The 20978-nt window shown below is 45.4% G+C and overlaps 1 protein-coding gene across 18 annotated transcripts in view; it reads right to left on the bottom strand.

Annotated features, from left to right (window-relative positions):
* The window catches only part of nrxn3a (neurexin 3a), a 504060-nt gene that overhangs the window by 346383 nt on the left and 136699 nt on the right, over positions 1 to 20978 (bottom strand). For all 18 annotated transcript variants that reach the window (XR_006657440.1, XR_006657442.1, XR_005995385.2 and 15 more), the window contains 3 exons: positions 17192 to 17485; positions 16840 to 16987; positions 15252 to 15635 (listed from right to left, as the gene is read on the bottom strand). Coding sequence is in view for 14 of the 18 variants with exons in the window: in XM_041848285.2 (XP_041704219.2) it covers positions 15252 to 15635; positions 16840 to 16987; positions 17192 to 17485 (826 nt within the window). In the remaining 4 variants the exon portion in view is untranslated. The remainder of the gene's footprint in view (positions 1 to 15251; positions 15636 to 16839; positions 16988 to 17191; positions 17486 to 20978) is intronic.

Genomic DNA, 20978 nt, shown 5'->3' with positions numbered 1-20978 from the left:
CTGGATCTAAGAACGGCAAGGCGGGACGCCTTGTCTCGGATGTTCTCCAAGACGGAGGAGAGTGGGTCCAAGACCGAGACAATTCTCCCCCGGAACTGCGTCGTGGGAGCTGTTAGGTGGAAGATTGAGGAGGAGGTGATGGCGGCTCTTCGGACGCAGCCCGGTCCCGGTAACGGTCCACCCGGTCGGTTGTTTGTGCCTGAGTCGGTTCGTCCTGCGGTCCTCAAATGGTCCCACGCCAGCAAGATGGCTTGTCACCCTGGCGTGGCTCGGACGATGGCGTTTCTTCGCAGACGTTTTTGGTGGCCTGCCATGGCCGAGGATACTCGGGGTTATGTTGCTGCCTGTCCAGTGTGTGCGCAGAATAAGAGTACCAATTGGCCCAGCTCTGGACTACTTCACCCCCCTTCCTATTCCCCGGCGACCATGGTCGCATCTGGCCCTGGACTTTGTCACTGGGTTGCCCGCTTCTGAGGGGAACACGGTCGTTCTGACTATCGTGGACAGATTCAGCAAGTTCGCCCACTTTGTGCCAATTGCCAAGCTTCCCTCTGCCTCGGAGACGTCCGAGATCCTGGTTAGGGAGGTTTTCAGGGTCCACGGGTTGCCCAGTGATATCGTTTCCGACCGTGGCCCTCAGTTTACCTCTGCTGTCTGGAAGTCCTTCTGTTTGGCCATTGGAGCTACAGTCAGTCTCACATCTGGTTTCCACCCCCAATCTAATGGTCAGGCGGAGAGAGCCAACCAGAAGATGGAATCCACGCTACGCTGCCTGGCCTCTTCCAACCCCACCTCCTGGGTCTCTCAGTTGCCTTGGGTTGAGTATGCCCACAATACTCTCCCCTACATCTGCCACTGGGATGTCTCCCTTCCAGTGCCTGTATGGCTACCAACCTCCCTTGTTCCCTTCTCAGGAGAAGGAGCTCTCAGTGCCTTCTGTTCAGGCCCATATTCAGTCGTTGCCACCGGACCTGGCATCGGGCCAGAAAGGCACTCCTTAGAGTTTCGGACCGGTATCAGCTCCAGGCGAATCGTCGCCGGATCCCCGCTCCCACCTACACCATCGGAGATAGGGTCTGGTTGGCCACACGGGATCTTCCTTTACGGACTGAGTCTAGGAAGTTGTTACCGAAGTTCATTGGTCCGTTTGTGGTGGAGAAGGTGATCAATCCGGTGGCAGTTCGACTCAAACTCCCGAGGACGCTCAGAGTCCATCCCACCTTTCATGTCTCCTGCCTCAAGCCTGTTTTCCTCAGTCCTCTGTTGCCTCCTCCGCCTCCTCCTCCTCCTCCTCGGATGATCGGAGGTGGTCCTGCCTACACGGTGCGACGCATCATGGATGCCAGACGGCGGGGCCGGGGTTTCCAGTATCTCGTGGACTGGGAGGGGTATGGTCCTGAAGAGAGGAGTTGGATTCCGCGGCGACAGATCCTAGATGCTGACCTCATCCGTGACTTCTACCGCCTCCATCCTGGCGCTCCGGGGGAATCCGCCCGGTGGCGTTCGTCGGAGGGGGGTACTGTAACGATCCCGGCAGTCTGAGTCGGGTCCTGTCTGTGGACTAGTTTTTCTGCTCGGGATCTCCAGTTTCCCGAGGGTTCTGGAACGCTCCGGGGAGCTCTCTTGATTTCCGCACCTGCATCCCATCAGCAATCTGCACACCTGGTCCTGATCATCACCCTTCTTAGGCTCTGGCCTAACATCCATTCCCTGCCGGATCGTTAGCCATGAACAGTAGGTTTACCAGAGTATCAGTCTTAGAGCTGCTAGCGTTAGTTTTGTTGTTTTGCACCTTGTTGGTTTGCTGTTTACTTACCTCCGTTTTGTTCCATCTGCAGTCACTCGTCCGGAACCTTCATCCAACCTCTGCCTGGTGGTCGGCGGCTGCCGAGCCATGATTGGATCAACCCCTGCACCCCCAACAACTAATCAACGCCGCCCGCTCTGTTCCCTGGATTATTCAGCATCACTCTTGAATTTGTAAATAAACACTCACCTTCGTTTCAACTTACCTTGTCCTGGTCTGCTTCTGGGTTCTGGCTTTGTAACTCGTGACACGGTGGGATTCGAAATGGTCGGTGATCTGTTTGTTAACTTGGCTTTCAAATACTATCGAAAGGCAGGGCAGGATGGATATAGGTCTATAACAGTTAAGATCTAGAGCGTCACCCCCTTTGAAGAGGGGGATGACCGCGGCAGCTTTCCAATCTCTGGGGATCTCAGACGTTATGAAAGAGAGGTTGAACAGGCTAGTAATAGGGGTTGCAACAATTTTGGCGGCTAATTTTAGAAAGAAAGGGTACAGATTGTCTAGCCCAGCTGATTTGTAGAGGTCCAGATTTTTCAGCTCTTTCAGAACATCAACTGTCTGAATTTGTGTGAAGGAGAAGCGGGGGGGGGGGCATGGGCAAGTTGCAGCAGAGGGGCAACTAACAGCTTACTACACAACATATTACTTTCTTAGCTACAGTATACATATCTCCCTGGTATATTACATCATTTATGCAGCAGCATACAATACATTTTTGGATTCACCTTGTTGTGCTGCGCTCACTTGAACAGGAAGGTGGCGCGGTGGTCCTTCGTGGGCAAATTTTGTCATCAAAGTCTGGCATTCTCTGGATTTCTGGTGCTTTCAAGAAAACTGGGAACTCAGAAAAAATCAAGGTCGAAATCATAATGACGTCATTGATCTTCAGGTCGTAGCTCTAGAAAGAGGCCCGAGTTCCGGATTTACAATTGCGAGTTGGATGACCTTTCAAAACATATACAGTGGGGAAAAAAAGTATTTAGTCAGCCACCAATTGTGCAAGTTCTCCCACTTAAAAAGATGAGAGAGGCCTGTAATTTTCATCATAGGTACACGTCAACTATGACAGACAAAATGAGGAAAAAAATTCCAGAAAATCACATTGTAGGATTTTTAATGAATTTATTTGCAAATTATGGCGGAAAATAAGTATTTGGTCAATAACAAAAGTTTCTCAATACTTTGTTATATACCCTTTGTTGGCAATGACACAGGTCAAACGTTTTCTGTAAGTCTTCACAAGGTTTTCACACACTGTTGCTGGTATTTTGGCCCATTCCTCCATGCAGATCTCCTCTAGAGCAGTGATGTTTTGGGGCTGTCGCTGGGCAACACGGACTTTCAACTCCCTCCAAAGATTTTCTATGGGGTTGAGATCTGGAGACTCCAGGATCTTGAAATGCTTCTTACGAAGCCACTCCTTCGTTGCCCGGGCGGTGTGTTTGGGATCATTGTCATGCTGAAAGACCCAGCCACGTTTCATCTTCAATGCCCTTGCTGATGGAAGGAGGTTTTCACTCAAAATCTCACGATACATGGCCCCATTCATTCTTTCCTTTACACGGATCAGTCGTCCTGGTCCCTTTGCAGAAAAACAGCCCCAAAGTTTGATGTTTTCACTCCCATGCTTCACAGTAGGTATGGTGTTCTTTGGATGCAACTCAGCATTCTTTGTCCTCCAAACACGACGAGTTGAGTTTTTACCAAAAAGTTATATTTTGGTTTCATCTGACCATATGACATTCTCCCAATCCTCTTCTGGATGCACTCTAGCAAACTTCAGATGGGCCTGGACATGTACTGGCTTAAGCAGGGGGACACGTCTAGCACTGCAGGATTTCAGTCCCTGGCGGCGTAGTGTGTTACTGATGGTAGGCTTTGTTACTTTGGTCCCAGCTCTCTGCAGGTCATTCACTAGGTCCCCCCCGTGTGGTTCTGGGATTTTTGCTCACCGTTCTTGTGATCATTTTGACCCCACGGGGTGAGATCTTGCGTGGAGCCCCAGATCGAGGGAGATTATCAGTGGTCTTGTATGTCTTCCATTTCCTAATAATTGCTCCCACAGTTGATTTCTTCAAACCAAGCTGCTTACCTATTGCAGATTCAGTCTTCCCAGCCTGGTGCAGGTCTACCATTTTGTTTCTGGTGTCCTTTGACAGCTCTTTGGTCTTGGCCATAGTGGAGTTTGGAGTGTGACTGTTTGAGGTTGTGGACATGTGTCTTTTATACTGATAACAAGTTCAAACAGGTGCCATTAATACAGGTAACGAGTGGAGGACAGAGGAACCTCTTAAAGAAGAAGTTACAGGTCTGTGAGAGCCAGAAATCTTGCTTGTTTGTAGGTGACCAAATACTTATTTTCCACCATAATTTGCAAATAAATTCATTAAAGCTCCTACAATGTGATTTTCTGGATTTTCTTTTCTCAATTTGTCTGTCATAGTTGACGTGTAACTATGATGAAAATTACAGGCCTCTCTCATCTTTTTAAGTGGGAGAACTTGCACAATTGGTGGCTGACTAAATACTTTTTTTCCCCACTGTATTCCCAGTCGGAGCTCATTCTTTCCCAACATCCCAGTTGTCTTGGACTCACTGAAGTCTCCTGTAGCTCAGTTGGTAGAGCATGGTGCTTGCAATGCCAGGGTTGTGGGTTCGATTCCCACAGGGGGCCAGTATGAAAAATTTATGCACTCACTAACTGTAAGTCGCTCTGGATAATAGCATCTGCTAAATGACTAATAAGTCAAGTTTTCGCAGTTCCGAGGTAACAGTTATTTTGAGCGCAGCACAAATCATGCTTCATTGACAGCATGGCCAATGTTGAATGTTTATCATTTTAAACTTATAAAAGAGACCCTCAATCCCAGATTTGGGACCACACAGCCACTCCACTGAATAGCAGGTTAGTGATTGCTTTGCAGTGCTTGCAGTTAGCCACTGTCACTGATTCCTTCCAAACCACTAATTGTTGAATTTGCTATTTCCAACTTGTTGTGTAATGTTTATGTCCAATGGCCGATGAGCACCGATACGTTGTATCTATAATTTCTCTTCATTATTTCTCTTCATATGACAAGGATTAAAAAGGATTTGCCAGTAGAGTGTCGACTTGATTCATGATGATGACTGCTAGCTAAGATTTTGAAAGTATGATGGGGCAGCAGGTAGCTTAGTGGTTAAGAGCGTTGTGCCAGTAACCGAAAGGTCACTGGTTCTAATCCCCGAGCCGACTAGGTGAAAAATCTGTCGATGTGCCCTTGAGCAAGGTTTTTAACCCTAATTGCTCCTGTAAGTCGCACTGGATAAGAACGTCTGCTAAATGACCTAAAAAAATTAATAAAACTAATGATGTTTACATGATCTGTCCAATCAAAGCTACTGTAGATATAATGTGATTTGAGGTCATTTTATCTGTGGCCAATGACCTTGAGCCTTCTTAGATGGGAACATCTAATGTAACTCTATGGCAGCACCCAAGGGGCTTGAATTTTCGAGCTCTACCCTTAGACTTGGCGTTGACATACTGTCCCCAAGAGTGAGAGAACACTGAGCTAATAATGGTGCAACTAGAGAACATGACCAACACCTATGCTCCGCATTTTCCCCTGGCTGCCCCATCACCACAGAAAGCACTGAGATAGGCGGAAATACCTGCATTTTGGAGCTGCCTTATTCAAGAAAGCAAAAAAGAGACCATGTTTATATTCGGCTTTATTAACTAAATTATTTTTTTTTACATTGTTTGCAAACTGATATGTGACATGTATTAATGCCAAAATAACATGCAAAAGTAGTAACCAAAAACGTGTTAAACAAATAAAAATATATGTTATATTTGAGATTCTTCAAAGTATCCACCCTTTGCCTTGATGACAGCTTTGTACACTATTGGCATTCTCTCAACCAGCTTCACCTGGAATGCTTTTCCAAAAGTCTTGAAGGAGTTCCCACATATGCTGCACACTTGTTGGCTGCTTATCCTTCACTCTGCGGTCCAACTTATCCCAAACCATCTCAATTGGGTTGAGGTCGGGGGATTGTGGAGGCCAGGTCATCTGATGCAGCACTCCATCACTATCCTTCTTGGTCAAATAGCTCTTACACAGCCTGGAGGTGTGTTGGGTCATTGTTCTGTTGAAAAATAAATGATTATCCCACTAAGCGCAAACCAGATGGGATGGCATATCACTGCAGAATGCTGTGGTTGCCATGCTGGTTAAGTGTGGCTTGAATTCTAAATAAATCACTGACAGTGTCACCAGCAATGCACCCCCACACCATCACACCTTCTCCTCCATGCTTCACGGTGGGAACTACACTTCTGGAGATCATCCGTTCACCTACACTGCGTCTCACAATGACAGCAGTTGGAACCAAAAATCGCCAATTTGGACTCCAGACCAAAGGACACATTTCCACCGGTCTAATGTCCATTGTTCGTGTTTCTTGGCCCAAGCAAGTCTCTTCTTCTTATTGGTGTCCTTTAGTAGTGGTTTCTTTGGAGCAATTCGACCATGAAGGCCTGATTCACGCAGTCTCCTCTGAACAGTTGATGTTGAGATGTGTCTGTTACTTGAACTCTCTGACGCACTTGTTTGGGCTTCAATTTCTGAGGCTGGTAAATCTAATGAATTTATCCTCTGCAGCAGAGGTAACTCTGGGTCTTCCATTCCTGTGACGGTCCTCATGAGAGCCAGTTTCATTATAGCGCTTGATGGTTTTTGCGACTGCACTTGAAGAAACTTTCAAAGTTCTTGAAGTGTTCCTTATTGACTGCCCTTAATGTCTTAAAGTAATGATGGCCTGTCGTTTCTCTTTGCTTATTTGAGCTGTTCTTGCCATAATATGGACTTGGTCTTTTACCAAATAGGGCTATCTTCTGTATACCTTGTCACAACACACTTTTTGGGTTACTACATGATTCCATATGTCTTCACTATTATTCTACAATGTAAAAAATAAAATAAAAATAAAGAAAAACCATTGAATTAGTAGTTGTGTCCAAACTTTTGACTGGTAGTGTGTATATATATATATATATATATATATATATTTTTTTTTTAACCAAAAATGTGGGCCCACCTGCCCTGAATGACGGGTTGCCACTGGCCCGTGCCCAGTCATGTGAAATCCATAGATTAGGGTGTCACACCCTGATCAGTTTCACCTGTCTTTGTGATTGTCTCCACCCCCTCCAGGTGTCGCCCATCTTCCCCATTATCCCCAGTGTATTTATACCTGTGTTTTCTGTTTGTCTGTTGCCAGCTCGTTTTGTTTCGTCAAGCCTACCAGCAGTTTTCCCCTTGCTCCTGTCTTTCTCAAGTTTCTGTTTTTTCCCAGTTTTGACCATTCTGCCTGCCATTCTGTACCTTTTGGACTCTGATCTGGATTACAGACCTCTGCCTGCCCTTGACCTGTCGTTTGCCTGCCCCCTGTTTTTGTAATAAACTTTTGTTACTTCGACACTGTCTGCATCTGGGTCTTCTCCTGAAACGTGATATAGGGCATAATGAATTTATTTCAATTGACTGATTTCCTTATATGAACTGTAACTCAGTAAAATCTTTGAAATTGTTGCAAGTTGTGTATATATATATTTTTCAAACTGCAGGATCCGTCAGAGATATATGATCCTCTATAAACTAACTAGAACCAATATACTTAAAAGCATAGATACAATCTTCTGTTGCTTGGTTAAAATCAAGCAAAGTAAACCAGAATATTCAGACCTTGAAAGTCTCATAAACTCATATCTAAACCCTGAGATTGTGGGTAAGGGTAACTACAGTTAGAAGTTTGGTCGAAAGTCCCAATACTCCGACTACAGACAAAAACACAGGGATAAGATCAAGAGTTCAGGTTTCAAAAGCCTTCTATGCTGTGATATGGTTGTTAGCTGTTAGGTAAAGGACAGTGCTCCATAGAGCAGTGTAAGAGAAGAAGAATGTTATGGTAGAGAGAGGTTTATAGAAAAGAAGACATATGGGAGATAATGCGATGCAGAACAACAATCATTTGTTGGGTAAACTGAGAGAGTGTCAGCCTGCTGGGTAGCATATCCCTCACGCTGGTGTAGCCAACGATTTGTCAGTCGGTGCACACTGTGACACCACAGGAAACAGGAAGCTGTGGCGGGGGTCATTACTTCAGCCGGACCTTGAGGTGTCATAACCTCTGTCCAAGCTGATAACCATCTGACAAACGGAAGCCCTGTGGAGTGGAAGGACAGGGTGTGTGTGTGTGTGTGTGTGTGTGTGTGTGTGTGTGTGTGTGTGTGTGTGTGTGTGTGTGTGCGTAATTGCGTGTGCATGCTGTCATGAAAATGGAAGCTTAAGTTAACTAGTTACATTGCATAATTTACCTTCACAATTAAGACATGCATTACTAGAAAAGGGAGAGTACTCACTGCACAGCTAAGGAGAGAAAATACAGACTATTTAAATATTGTTTGTACCCTGAAATGACTGAAAATAACATGATGTTAATAAACTGACTCATACAGACCTCCCTGCATTTCTCAGTTCTTTATGTTAGTATTTCAATAGACCAATATCCCTTACACACTGATTAGAGGTGAACAGTTAGCTTTCATATCTGATTGACCTCTCTCTCTCTCTTTCCCTCTCTCTCTCTTCACACTCTCTCTCCCTCCCCTCGCTCTCTCTCTTCACACACTCTCTCTATCCCTCCCCTCTCTCTCTCTCGCTCCCTCCCTCCATCTCTCTCTGCCTCTCTCTCTCTCTCTTTCTCTCTCTCTCTCTCTCTCTCTCTCTCTCTCTCTCTCTCTCTCTCTCTCTCTCTCTCTCTCTCTCTCGCGCTCTCTCTCTCTCTCTCTCTCTCTCTCTCTCTCTCTCTCTCTCTCTCTCTCTCTCTCTCTCTCTCTCTCTCTCTCTCTCTCTCTCTCTCTCACACACACAAAGTTTTCCTCCAAAGTCAAAATGAGATTAAACTGAAACTGGAGGATGAATAGTGGAACGGAGCTGGATAGAGATGTTATCTCCAAGCCATTATTAGATATGGTAAAAGCGTCTGGAATAATTTGTAAAATGCATTAATTGGTTTTCAGCCATGCTTTTGATCAATCCATACGAAATCTCCTGGAATCTTTTGAAACCCGTTGAAATAGGATACTTTTCTCTAACCCCAGGACTTCTCCATGCATGAGTAATAACATACATCACTATCTCTATCTGACAAACTGGGAGAGAAGAGTGTGTGTGTGTGTATGTGCGTGCGTGCGTGTGTCCGTGTGTGTGTGTGTGTGTGTGTATGTTTGGCTGTGTGCATGGCACTGTGATGTTGTTGTGGAGCCATGGGGTCCTGGCCGTGGCCTCTCTCTCCCAAGGCCTGGGTTAGGTGACCTTTACAGTGCCTGAGTCAACAGCCATTAACTCCAGGGCTGTAGCCAGCCGGCTGTGACATATAGCTCTAGCACTGCTATCGCCTGCCTGGGCTCTGCCTACCCATAATCACTCATAACATCAACACTGAACACACACACTGAACACACACACTGATATCTCATACACACACACACACGTGCACGCATGCACACACAGACACACTAACACACGCACAAGAATGATAATCGAAGTGGAGGAACGTACTTTCATGTCTTGCATTCTGTTCTAATCGAATTAGTCAAGCCAAATGCTCTCGTCTTCAACTTTATTACCAGAGTACTTTGTTTCATACCAAAACATTACGTCAGCATAGCTGATTCCAATGATATACTTCAAAACAGCTTATATTGCACAAGATTGCGTAACCTAAGGGCTAAAAGAAATACCCCTAGCACAGTAATCCTTCATTAGACATCTCCTCTCATTTCTCGATGTTGGTCATGCAGAACAGGTTCATATTAAATACATTTCACTGATCTATTCTACTGATACTGCAAGACGAGCACATGTTAAAAGAAACCTACTGCTCCTGTGTGTTTTCAGGGGTGTCTTATACAGGTGACCTTGTAAACAGGCAGTTCCACATACTTTTTATCTCCCACATTAGATGAATAGATTCCATAATAGATATCGTTATGGTCACACAGCTGTAATTCAAACCCTTTCGCTGGTGTTTTCAATAAGTGTTTTCCCTCACAAGTGCAGGTCTTTGGCGGGTTGACCCTAAGAATAGAGCCAAAGATGGCCTGATTTACAGTATGTGTCTGTAACGGAGGGAGATAAAAGGAGGGAGGGAGGGAGGGATGGAGGGGATCGATAAGTATGTGTTTCCATTCATAAGCAGTAGGTTTACAGTATAGTGTATTACTGTGGTATATCATCTTCAGTAATGGGTTTGTACTGTATATCCTCTGGCTGTGATTGTGTGATAGGGTCACATGTAACACTCTCAAGTCCTGACAAAAAAAAAAAAACGGGGAAAATAATTTAAAAGTACTGTTTTCTTTGAACACTTTGAAAACAAGCGATGCAATTTGGAAACTGGTCATAAAACTTTAACGCTGGGTTGCCTTGGGCAGAGTAAAGTTCACAAGAAAAGGGCAAAAACCACATTAATCTTTCAACAGTGTCAACAATAAAGCCTTCACCACAACCTCCTCTAGAGCCTTAACCTCCCTCTGACACGCGGAGCATGGCCAAAGGTCCACTAATGTTTTAATAAACCATTTCACAGGAAGAAAACAGTAAACACAGTCAACAAGGACCAGTGAGTTCTTAACCTCTGGGCAGCAGAGGCACCCTAGCGATTAAGAGCGTTGGGCCACTAACCAAAAGGTTGCTGGTTCTAATCCCTGAGCAGACTAAGTGAAAAATCTGTCGATGTGCCCTTGAGCAAGGCACTTAACCCTATTTGCTCCTGTAAGTCGCTCTGGTTAAGAGCGTCTGCTAAATGACGTAAATGCAAATCAAATCCATACAACAATACATGCAAAAAACATACACACATACAGTGCATTCGTAAAGTATTCAGACCCCTTCCCTTTTTCCACATTTTGTTACATAACAGTCTTCTAAAATGGATTAAATAAATAGAAAATCTCATCAATCTACACACAATACCCCATAATGACAGAGCAAAACAGGTTTTTAGACATTTTTGCACATGTATTAAAGATAAAAAACGGAAATATCTTATTTACATAACTATTCTAACCCATTGCTATGAGACTCGAACTTGAGCTCAGGTGCATCCTGTTTCCATTGATCATCCTTGAGATGTTTCTACAACTTGATTGGAGTCCACCTGTGGTAAATTCAATTGATTGGACATGATATGGAAAGGCAAACACCTGTCGATAGAAGATCACACTGTTGAAAGTGCATGTCAGAGCAAAAACCAAGCCATGAGGTCGAAGGAATTGTCCCTAGAGCTCCGAGACAGGATTGTGTCAAGGCACAAATCTGGGGAAGGGTACCAAAAAAATTCTGCAGCAATGAAGGTCCCCAAGAACACAGGAGCCTCCATCATTCTTAAATGGAAGAAGTTTGGAACCACCAAGATTCTTCCTAGACTCTACCCAAAATTACAACCAAATAATTGCAGCATTACCGCAAAAATGGAAGAGGAAAGTGGAAGGGGGTAAAAGTAAGGAACTTGTCTGTCTGCCCTGCATTAAAGAACATAATTGGTTAAAGAAAATTGTGATAAAAAAAAAATATACCAGTTTCATTTAAGAACGAAAGGATTGACAGCCGTCCCATATAGATTGCAAAATAGTTGGGAAGAGATTTTTGACGTACCGATTTCCATGGCATAGTGTTTATGAACTGATACACAAAACGACGCCGGATTCAAAACGTAGAATTGTTCAATTTAAATTATTATTCAAAATTCTTGCTACCAATAGAATGTTATTTATATGGGGGATACAATCTTCCCACCTCTGCAGATTTTGCTGCAAAGAGAGAGTTTTGGTACTGTCCATTTGTAGCTTGTTTTTGGACACAGGTCTAGGAATGGCTAAAGGATTGCAATATTTACCTGGAGCTAACCCTGCAGATAGCACTACTGGGTGATCTGAAAAGTCAGAGTCAATCGATCAATAATATAATACTTTTAGCAAAAAATATGTATTTTCAATTTACAATCTGTAGAAACAATGAGAATAGAAGGGTTCATAACTTTTGTAAAACATCACAGTACAGTTGAAAAATATATGGCAAATAGAAATCCAATATGGATGGTGTTAAGAGACAGATGGGTGGTGTTGAATGGAGTTGAAGGATGGGACAAATAACAACAAAAACTAATAACACCAAGATAACTAATGTAAAGCATACTGTGTCCATAATAAGTATATATGTTTTAGGTTGACAGCTTTTGTGAAAGAGCAGAGTTTGAAAGATATGGCATATAGAAGCAAACCGGATGGACATCATGAAAATGATCGGAGAGGTTGAGGGTAGAGGAAGTAAAAATAAATAAAAAATACAATAGAATTATTGTAAAATTGACTGTGTCCATAAAATGTATATAGTATGTATAAGCTGGAATAGAGGCATAAGCATTGTTGTTCACTAGTTTACTCAAATAAGGGAAGGGGTGTTGGGGTTGGAAAGTAATAAAGGGAAATATATTTTTTAAAGGATATGTATTTATATGTATGTATGTGTATATGTATGTGTATGTATGTATATACAGTGGGGGAAAAAAGTATTTAGTCAGCCACCAATTGTGCAAGTTCTCCCACTTAAAAAGATGAGAGAGGCCTGAAATTTTCATCATAGGTACACGTCAACTATGACAGACAAAATGAGAATTTTTTTTCCAGAAAATCACATTGTAGGATTTTTAATGAATTTATTTGCAAATTATGGTGGAAAATAAGTATTTGGTCAATAACAAAAGTTTCTCAATACTTTGTTATATACCCTTTGTTGGCAATGACACAGGTCAAACGTTTTCTGTAAGTCTTCACAATGTATTTTGGCCCATTCCTTCATGCAGATCTCATCTAGAGCAGTGATGTTTTGGGGCAGTCGCTGGGCAACACAGACTTTCAACTCCCTCCAAAGATTTTCTATGGGGTTGAGATCTGGAGACTGGCTAGTCCACTCCAGGACCTTGAAATGCTTCTTACGAAGCCACTCCTTCGTTGCCCGGGCGGTGTGTTTGGGATCATTGTCATGCTGCAAGACCCAGCCACGTTTCATCTTCAATGCCCTTGCTGATGGAAGGAGGTTTTCACTCAAAATCTCACGATACATGGCCCCATTCATTCTTTCCTTTACACGGATCAGTCGTCCTGGTCCCTTTGCAGAAAAACAGCCCCAAAGCATGATGTTTCCACCCCCATGCTTCATAGTAGGTATGGTGTTCTTTGGATTCAACTCAGCATTCTTTGTCCTCCAAACACGACGAGTTGAGTTTTTACCAAAAAGTTATATTTTGGTTTCATCTGACCATATGACATTCTCCCAATCCTCTTCTGGATCATCCAAATGCACTCTAGCAAACTTCAGACGGGCCTGGACATGTACTGGCTTAAGCAGGGGGACACGTCTGGCACTGCAGGATTTGAGTCCCTGGCGGCGTAGTGTGTTACTGATGGTAGGCTTTGTTACTTTGGTCCCAACTCTCTGCAGGTCATTCACTAGGTCCCCCTGTGTGGTTCTGGGATTTTTGCTCACCGTTCTTCTGATCATTTTGACCCCACGGGGTGAGATCTTGCGTGGAGCCCCAGATCGAGGGAGATTATCAGTGGTCTTGTATGTCTTCCATTTCCTAATAATTGCTCCCACAGTTGATTTCTTCAAACCAAGCTGCTTACCTATTGCAGATTCAATCTTCCCAGCCTGGTGCAGGTCTACAATGTTGTTTCTGGTGTCCTTTGACAGCTCTTTGGTCTTGGCCATAGTGGAGTTTGGAGTGTGACTGTTTGAGGTTGTGGACAGGTGTCTTTTATACTGATAACAAGTTCAAACAGGTGCCATTAATACAGGTAACGAGTGGAGGACAGAGGAGCCTCTTAAAGAAGAAGTTACAGGTCTGTGAGAGCCAGAAATCTTGCTTGTTTGTAGGTGACCAAAACTTATTTTCCACCATAATTTGCAAATAAATTCATTACAAATCCTACAATGTGATTTTCTGGATTTTTTTTTCTCATTTTGTCTGTCATAGTTGACGTGTACCTATGATGAAAATTACAGGCCTCTCTCATCTTTTTAAGTGGGAGAACTTGCACAATTGGTGGCTGACTAAATACTTTTGTTCCCCACTGTATATATATTTGAGGGGGAAAAAAACATTTACATTTTAGTCATTTAGCAGACGCTCTTATCCAGAGCGACTTACAGTTAGTGAACACATATTTTTTTTTACTGGCCCCCCGTGGGAATCGAACCCACAACCCTGGCGTTGCAAACGCCATGCTCTATCAACTGAGCTACATCCCTGCCGGCCATTCCCTCCCCTACCCTGGACGACGCTGGGCCAATTGTGCACCGCCCATGAGTCTCCCGGTCGCGGCCGGCTACGACAGAGCCTGGATTCGAACCAGGATCTCTAGTGGCACAGTTAGCACTGCGATGCAGTGCCTTAGACCACTGCGCCACTCAGGAGTCACAAATGGGGAATTGAACAAATGGGGAATTGAAAGTGATGCAGACAATTACATCGATGGAAGTTACAATCTATCTGCAATATTAAAGCAGATTATTATTTTTTTTTATATACATTTAAATAAATACAAAAATTAAATTAAATAAAAAAATACTCTTCCTAGAGCTGGCCCAAACCTGGCACCATCCCTATGGTGAAGCATGGTAGTTGCAGCATCATGCTGTGGGGATGTTTTTCAGTGGCAGGGACTGGGAGACTAGTCAGGATTGAGGGAAAGATGAACGTAGCAACGTACAGAGAGATCCTTGTTAAAAACCTGCTCCAGAGCACTCAGGACCTCAGACTGGGGCAAAGGTTCACCTTCCAACAGGACAACGACACTAAGCACACAGCCAAGACAACGCAAGTCTCTAAATGTCCTTGAGTGGCCCAGCAAGAGCCCGGACTTGAACCCGATCGAACATCTCTGGAGAGACCTGAAAATAGCTGTGCAGTGACACTCCCCATCCAACCTGACAGAGCATGAGAGGATCTGCAGAGAAGAATGGGAGAAACTCCGCAAATACAGGTGTGCCAAGCCTGTAGCGTCATACCCAAGAAGACTCAAGGCTGTAATTGCTGCAAAAGGTGCTTCAACAAAGTACAGAGTAAACGGTCTGAATACTTATGTAAATGTGTTATTTCCTGTTTGTTTTTTTATACATTTGCACAAATTTCTAAAAACCTGTTTTTGCATTGTCATTATGGGGTATTGTGTGTAGATTGATGTGGGGGGAAAAACTATTTAATCCATTTTAGAATAAGTGTGGAAAAAGTAAAGGGGTCTGAATACTTTCCGAATGCACTGTACACAGTTGGAACACACACACACAAGCATGCATGCAAAACACACAAACCAATCGCTTCCACCTACCTCTCTCGCAGGTGCGTGACCAGTACCCCGTGCCGGTACAATCACAGATAAACCGGTTCCATCCCTCCTTACAGACGCCTCTGTTCTTACACGGGTAGCTCTCGCACTGTTTCCCCACCACCTTGTTGCACGATGGCTTGATGCCCGCCCCGTTCTGGGCCTCAGCGATCTGCCGGATGTCCTTGCTGCGCCCGTCGATGAAGAGGTCACGCACGCAGCCCACGTAGCCGTAGTTGAGCATGGCGGTCCACAGCTCGGTGGGCAGGATGAGGTTGGCACGGTCCGAGGGTAGACCCCCAAGGTACATGTCTCCTTCCAGGTCCAGGATCTCACTCTCACCGCTGGCTGTGAACGGGGTGCGCCGGCTGTTGACTGAGATGGTGCCTGGAGAGGGAGAGGAGATGGTTTAAAACCACATTATTAAATCAAACATTTTTACATTGTATCTCTACCATTGTTAGATAAGACAGTACTCCCTTGCACTGTAGGACATGGGTTTCCAAACTAGCACCCTCAAATTCAAATCTGGACCTCGAAGCCAGTTCCACTGCTTTTTTTCCATTGTTCCCCTCTCATCAAGGACTGATTTAGACCTGGTACACCAGGTGGGTGCAATTAATGATCAGGTAGAAGAGAAAACCAGCAGGCTCCGGACCTCGTAGGGTCAGAGTTGAATACCCCTGCTCTAGCCTATGTGGGCCCAATTGGAATCTGTGTGCTCAATAAATATATTCAAAAATTGTACTTTACTAGGCCAGCGTAGCTTTACTTTTCCACACTCATCTACAATGATGGTAGAGTTTTGAAGGCTGACAGCCTTGAAGATATTGAGTATAGCATAACGTATTGGTAAGCCATTGTCTGTATAAGGGATCGATAGAGGGCACAGGGTTTCCGGATGCTCTCACTCAAATAGAGTCTCACAGCTTAGAGAAGATATATGAGATTTGTGATTGTAAGTATCCCTCAGAGAGAGGGAGAGAGGGATAGAACAAGAGAGAGAGAACATTGAGACAGTTACAGCGCAGACACTTCTGTATGACAGGCTTATCTCTGTTTATGTCTCAAGCCAAGCAGCAGAGTGTGTCTGTGGCCTCTCTGTGTGTCCTTCACTTAGATTCAGAGTGCGCTTGAACAGTGTGTATACGTGCTTCTGTGTTCGTCTATGTGTACGCCCATGTGTGTGTATGTGTGCACCCATGTGTGTGTGTGTGAGTGTGTGTATGCCAATGTGTGTATGGCGGCAGTGGTATATCAGTAGCAGTAATATGTGCTGCAGTGAGTCACCTGGCCATGCCATCCCAGCATTGTCTAACAGGCTGTCTGCACTCTGAGACCCCCACAGGCCCAGCACTGGGCAGAGAGTGATACGCCGCACTCACATCGATACAACAACACACACACACACACAGACACTCACTCACACACACACACACACACACTCAAGGGCAAGAGTGATAGATAAAGGGTCCTGAAGACGGAGAGAAAGGGGAAGGAGAGAGAGCGAGAGAAGGGAGTGATAGAGAGATGGGGATAGGGAAGTAGAGAGTGGGGCAGCAGGAACAGGGTATTAGGTAAGAGGACTCACCTGAGCGTCCATCCCTCTGTATGTCTACGTGGTACCAGGCCCCGTCATTGACCTTGTTCTGGGTGGCTTTGACCTTGATGGTCCCAGAGCCCATGTCTAACAGTAGGTATAGACTGCCATCCAGCAGCTCCACTGCAAAGAAGTCGACCTAAGGGATATCGTCAAGGTGTTCAGTTCATCATAGGGCTACAAACAGGATATATAAATCCAAGACTTTACAAAAAAATCCTTGAATACAGATCTTTGGTTTCTTCTTACACTATTGAATGGATTCTTTACAAGTTTAGACACAGCTTTGCCTAAAGGCTAAAGTGAATTGTTTGTTTGATCCATTCATCATTCATTGGCTTACCTTGGTGTTCTTCTGGCTGCGTTGGGCCTCCTTGCGTTCCTGGGGCTTGCCGTGGGTGAACAAGATGAGTCCGTTGGGTTCCGAGGTCCTGAAGTCAAAGGAGATGGAGCCCATCCTCTTGGTGTTCCACTTGGGCAGGCTGATAAAGGCCTCGGGGGTCTCGAAGGAGATAGGGTCCAGGGTGGCCACGTTCTCACACTTAAACACCACGTCCCCCTGGATCTTCATCTTAGGGTCTACGATGCGGGCCAGACGGGAGAGCTCCAGACGGATGTCGTTATTCTTGTAGACCACCTGGACGGAGAGATTGTCAGAAGGGAGACAGAAGTTATGGTCATTTTCAAGGTATGGTCAAGTAAGTTACTGCAAACCTTTTTTGTCTTCAACCTCTGTATCCAGTCTTCATCATCACCTGCACTGTAAATAAATACCACTGCTATCTTTAACAGATCTAAACAAATACACACTGAGTGTACAAAACATTAAGAACACTTACTCTTTCCATGAAATAGACTGACCAGGTGAATCCAGGTGAAAGCTATGATCCCTTATTGATGTCACTTGTTAAATCCACTCCAATCCGTGTAGATGAAGGGGAGGAGACAGGTTAAAGAAGGATTTTTAAGCCTTGAGACATGGATTGTGTATGTGTGGCGTTCAGAGGGTAAATGGGCAAGACAAAATATTTAAGTGCCTTTGAACGGGGTATGGTAGTAGGTGCCAGGCGCACCGGTTTGAGTGTGTCAAGAACTGCAATGCTACTGGGTTTTTCTCGCTGAACAGTCTCCCGTGTGTGTCAAGAATGGTCCACCACCCAAAGGACATCCAGCCAACTTGACACAACTGTGGGAAGCATTGGAGTCAACATGGGCATCCCTATGGAACGCTTTCGACACCTTGTAGAGTCCATGCACAGACGAATTGAGGCTGTTCTGAGGGCAAAAGGGGCTGCAACTCAATATTAGGAAGGTGTTCCTAATGTTTTGTACACTCAGTGTATAATAAAACACTCAAAGATAACAATTTGTTAATGTCAGACTTTCGGGGTGGTGTCGTCTCTCCATAAAGTGCCAGGTAAAGTTCATGTTGATCAGTGAGTCGGCTATAGTAATATATCTGTCTTAAATACCAATAGGCCAGGGCACACAGACAAACACAATGGCTGTCTCTGGCTGAGGTAATTGACTCTCAGTGGCCTGACATATGCATCTGGGTCTGCTCTTCCTGATAGCAATGCTAATGGCTCCACAAAAGGGTGGGAGACACAGACATGTGAATTCAGGAGCGCGCACACATACGCACAGGAGCGCACAAACACACAACTACACAGTAGCGCCCACACACACACAGACACACACACACATGCAGGAGAGCGCGCACACACACACACACACACACACACACACACACACACACACACACACACACACACACTCTTTGTTTTAAAGGCTAGGGGATAGAGTAGCTGGCTGCCCTTGGCTGCTTTGTAATGCTCTGGCCCTACACACAGTATGTCTGCCACACATAAACACAATGATTCTAGGCACCACACCTCCTTAAGAAATATCCAGAAATATAAATTAAATAGGAAAATGTTTCTTCATCAACTAAAAACCAACCTATTTGGGCATAAGATCCTTCATCGGAGAGGTACACCCACCAGTGACAAAAGTGACAGTTCACTATAGCCACCCTCGCCATTCTGTGAGTGAGTGTCCTTAGCAGAGAAAAACAAAGTCTGAGTCCCACTAAGTGGCCAATCTTTTATCACAGCAGTCTTAATGCTGTCAATAACCCAGAGGACAGAGAGAGATGTGTGTGTAAATTGAAATCTGCTCAAGTGGAAAATTGAAGCATTTTTTTGGTTCTCTGGGCAGAAGCCCTTCTGTCTTTCTTGGGTAGCCTATTTGGAGCAAAGTACGAACATGCGTACACACATTTGCACACATACAGTCGTGGTCAAAAGTTTTGAGAATGACACAAGTATTGGTCTTCACAAAGTTTGCTGCTTCTGTGTTTTTAGATGTTTTTGTCAGATGTTACTATGGTATACTGAAGTATAATTACAAGCATTCCATAAGTGTCAAAGGCTTTTATTGACAATTACATTAAGTTCATGCAAAGAGTCTGTCACAGTTCCCTCAGCCAGAACCCAAAAGCAGACCAGGACAAGGAGAGTTGAACGAAGGTGAGGGTTTATTAGATACGACAAAAGGTGCAGAATAATCCAGGGACAGAGCGGGCGGCGTGGTTGAGTAGTTGGGGGTGCAGTACTGGGTCCAGTGATGGCTCGGCAGCCGCCGACCATCAGGCAGAGGTGGGGTGAAGGTTCCGGACGTGTGACTGCAGGTGGAACAAAAACGGAGGTAAGAACACAAAAACTCAACAAAGTACAAAATAACAAAACTCACGCTAGAACACTCTAAACTGATACACAGAACACCTACTGTTCATGGCTAACGATCCGGCAGGAACTGGATGTTTGGCCAGAGCCTAAAAAGGGTGATGATGAGGGCCAGGTGTGCAGATTGCTGACGGGATGCAGGTGCGGAAAACAAGAGAGCTCCCCGGAGCGTTCCCGAACCCTCGGGAAACTGGAGACTACGAACAGGAAACACTAGTCACCAGACAGGACCCGACTCAGACTGCCGGGATCGTTACAGTACCCCCCTCCGGCCGAACGCCACCGGGCGGACCTCCCGGAGCGCCAGGATGGAGGCGGTAGAAATCCCTGATGAGGTCAGCATCTAGGACCTGTCGCCGCGGAATCCAACTCCTCTCTTCAGGACCATACCCTCCCAGTCCACGAGATACTGGAAACCCCGGCCCCGCCGTCTGGAATCCATGATGCGACGCACCGTGTAGGCAGGACCACCTCCGATCATCCGAGGAGGAGGAGGAGGAGGCGGAGGAGGCAACAGAGGACTGAGGAAGACAGGCTTGAGGCAGGAGACATGAAAGGTGGGATGGACTCTGAGCGTCCTCGGTAGTTTGAGTCGAACTGCCACCGGATTGATCACCTTCTCCACCACAAACGGACCAATGAACTCCGGTAACAACTTCCTAGACTCAGTCCGTAACGGAAGATCCCGTGTGGCCAACCAAACCCTATCTCCGATGGTATAGGTGGGAGCGGGGATCCGGCGACGATTCGCCTGGAGCTGATACCGATCCGAACCTCTAAGGAGTGCCTTTCTGGCCCGATGCCAGGTCCGGTGGCAACGACGAATATGAGCCTGAACAGAAGGCACTGATAGCTCCTTCTCCTGAGAAGGGAACAGGGGAGGTTGGTAGCCATACAGGCACTGGAAGGGAGACATCCCAGTGGCAGATGTAGGGGAGAGTATTGTGGGCATACTCAACCCAAGGCAACTGAGAGGCCCAGGAGGTGGGGTTGGAAGAGACCAGACAGCGTAGCGTGGATTCCATCTTCTGGTTGGCTCTCTCCGCCTGACCATTGGATTGGGGGTGAAAACCAGATGTGAGACTGACTGTAGCTCCAATGGCCAAACAGAAGGACTTCCAGACAGCAGAGGTAAACTGAGGGCCACGGTCGGAAACGATATCACTGGGCAAACCGTGGACCCTGAAAACCTCCCTAACCAGGATCTCGGACGTCTCCGAGGCAGAGGGAAGCTTGGCAATAGGCACAAAGTGGGCGAACTTGCTGAATCTGTCCACGATAGTCAGAACGACCGTGTTCCCCTCAGAAGCGGGCAACCCCGTGACGAAGTCCAGGGCCAGATGCGACCATGGACGCGGGGAATAGGAAGGGGGTGAAGTAGTC

The sequence above is a fragment of the Coregonus clupeaformis genome, chromosome 25 (assembly GCF_020615455.1).
Source record: "Coregonus clupeaformis isolate EN_2021a chromosome 25, ASM2061545v1, whole genome shotgun sequence".
Classification (NCBI taxonomy): domain Eukaryota; kingdom Metazoa; phylum Chordata; class Actinopteri; order Salmoniformes; family Salmonidae; genus Coregonus; species Coregonus clupeaformis.
Note: the sequence above shows the minus strand (reverse complement) of the source record. Positions and strands in the feature narration are given on the sequence as shown.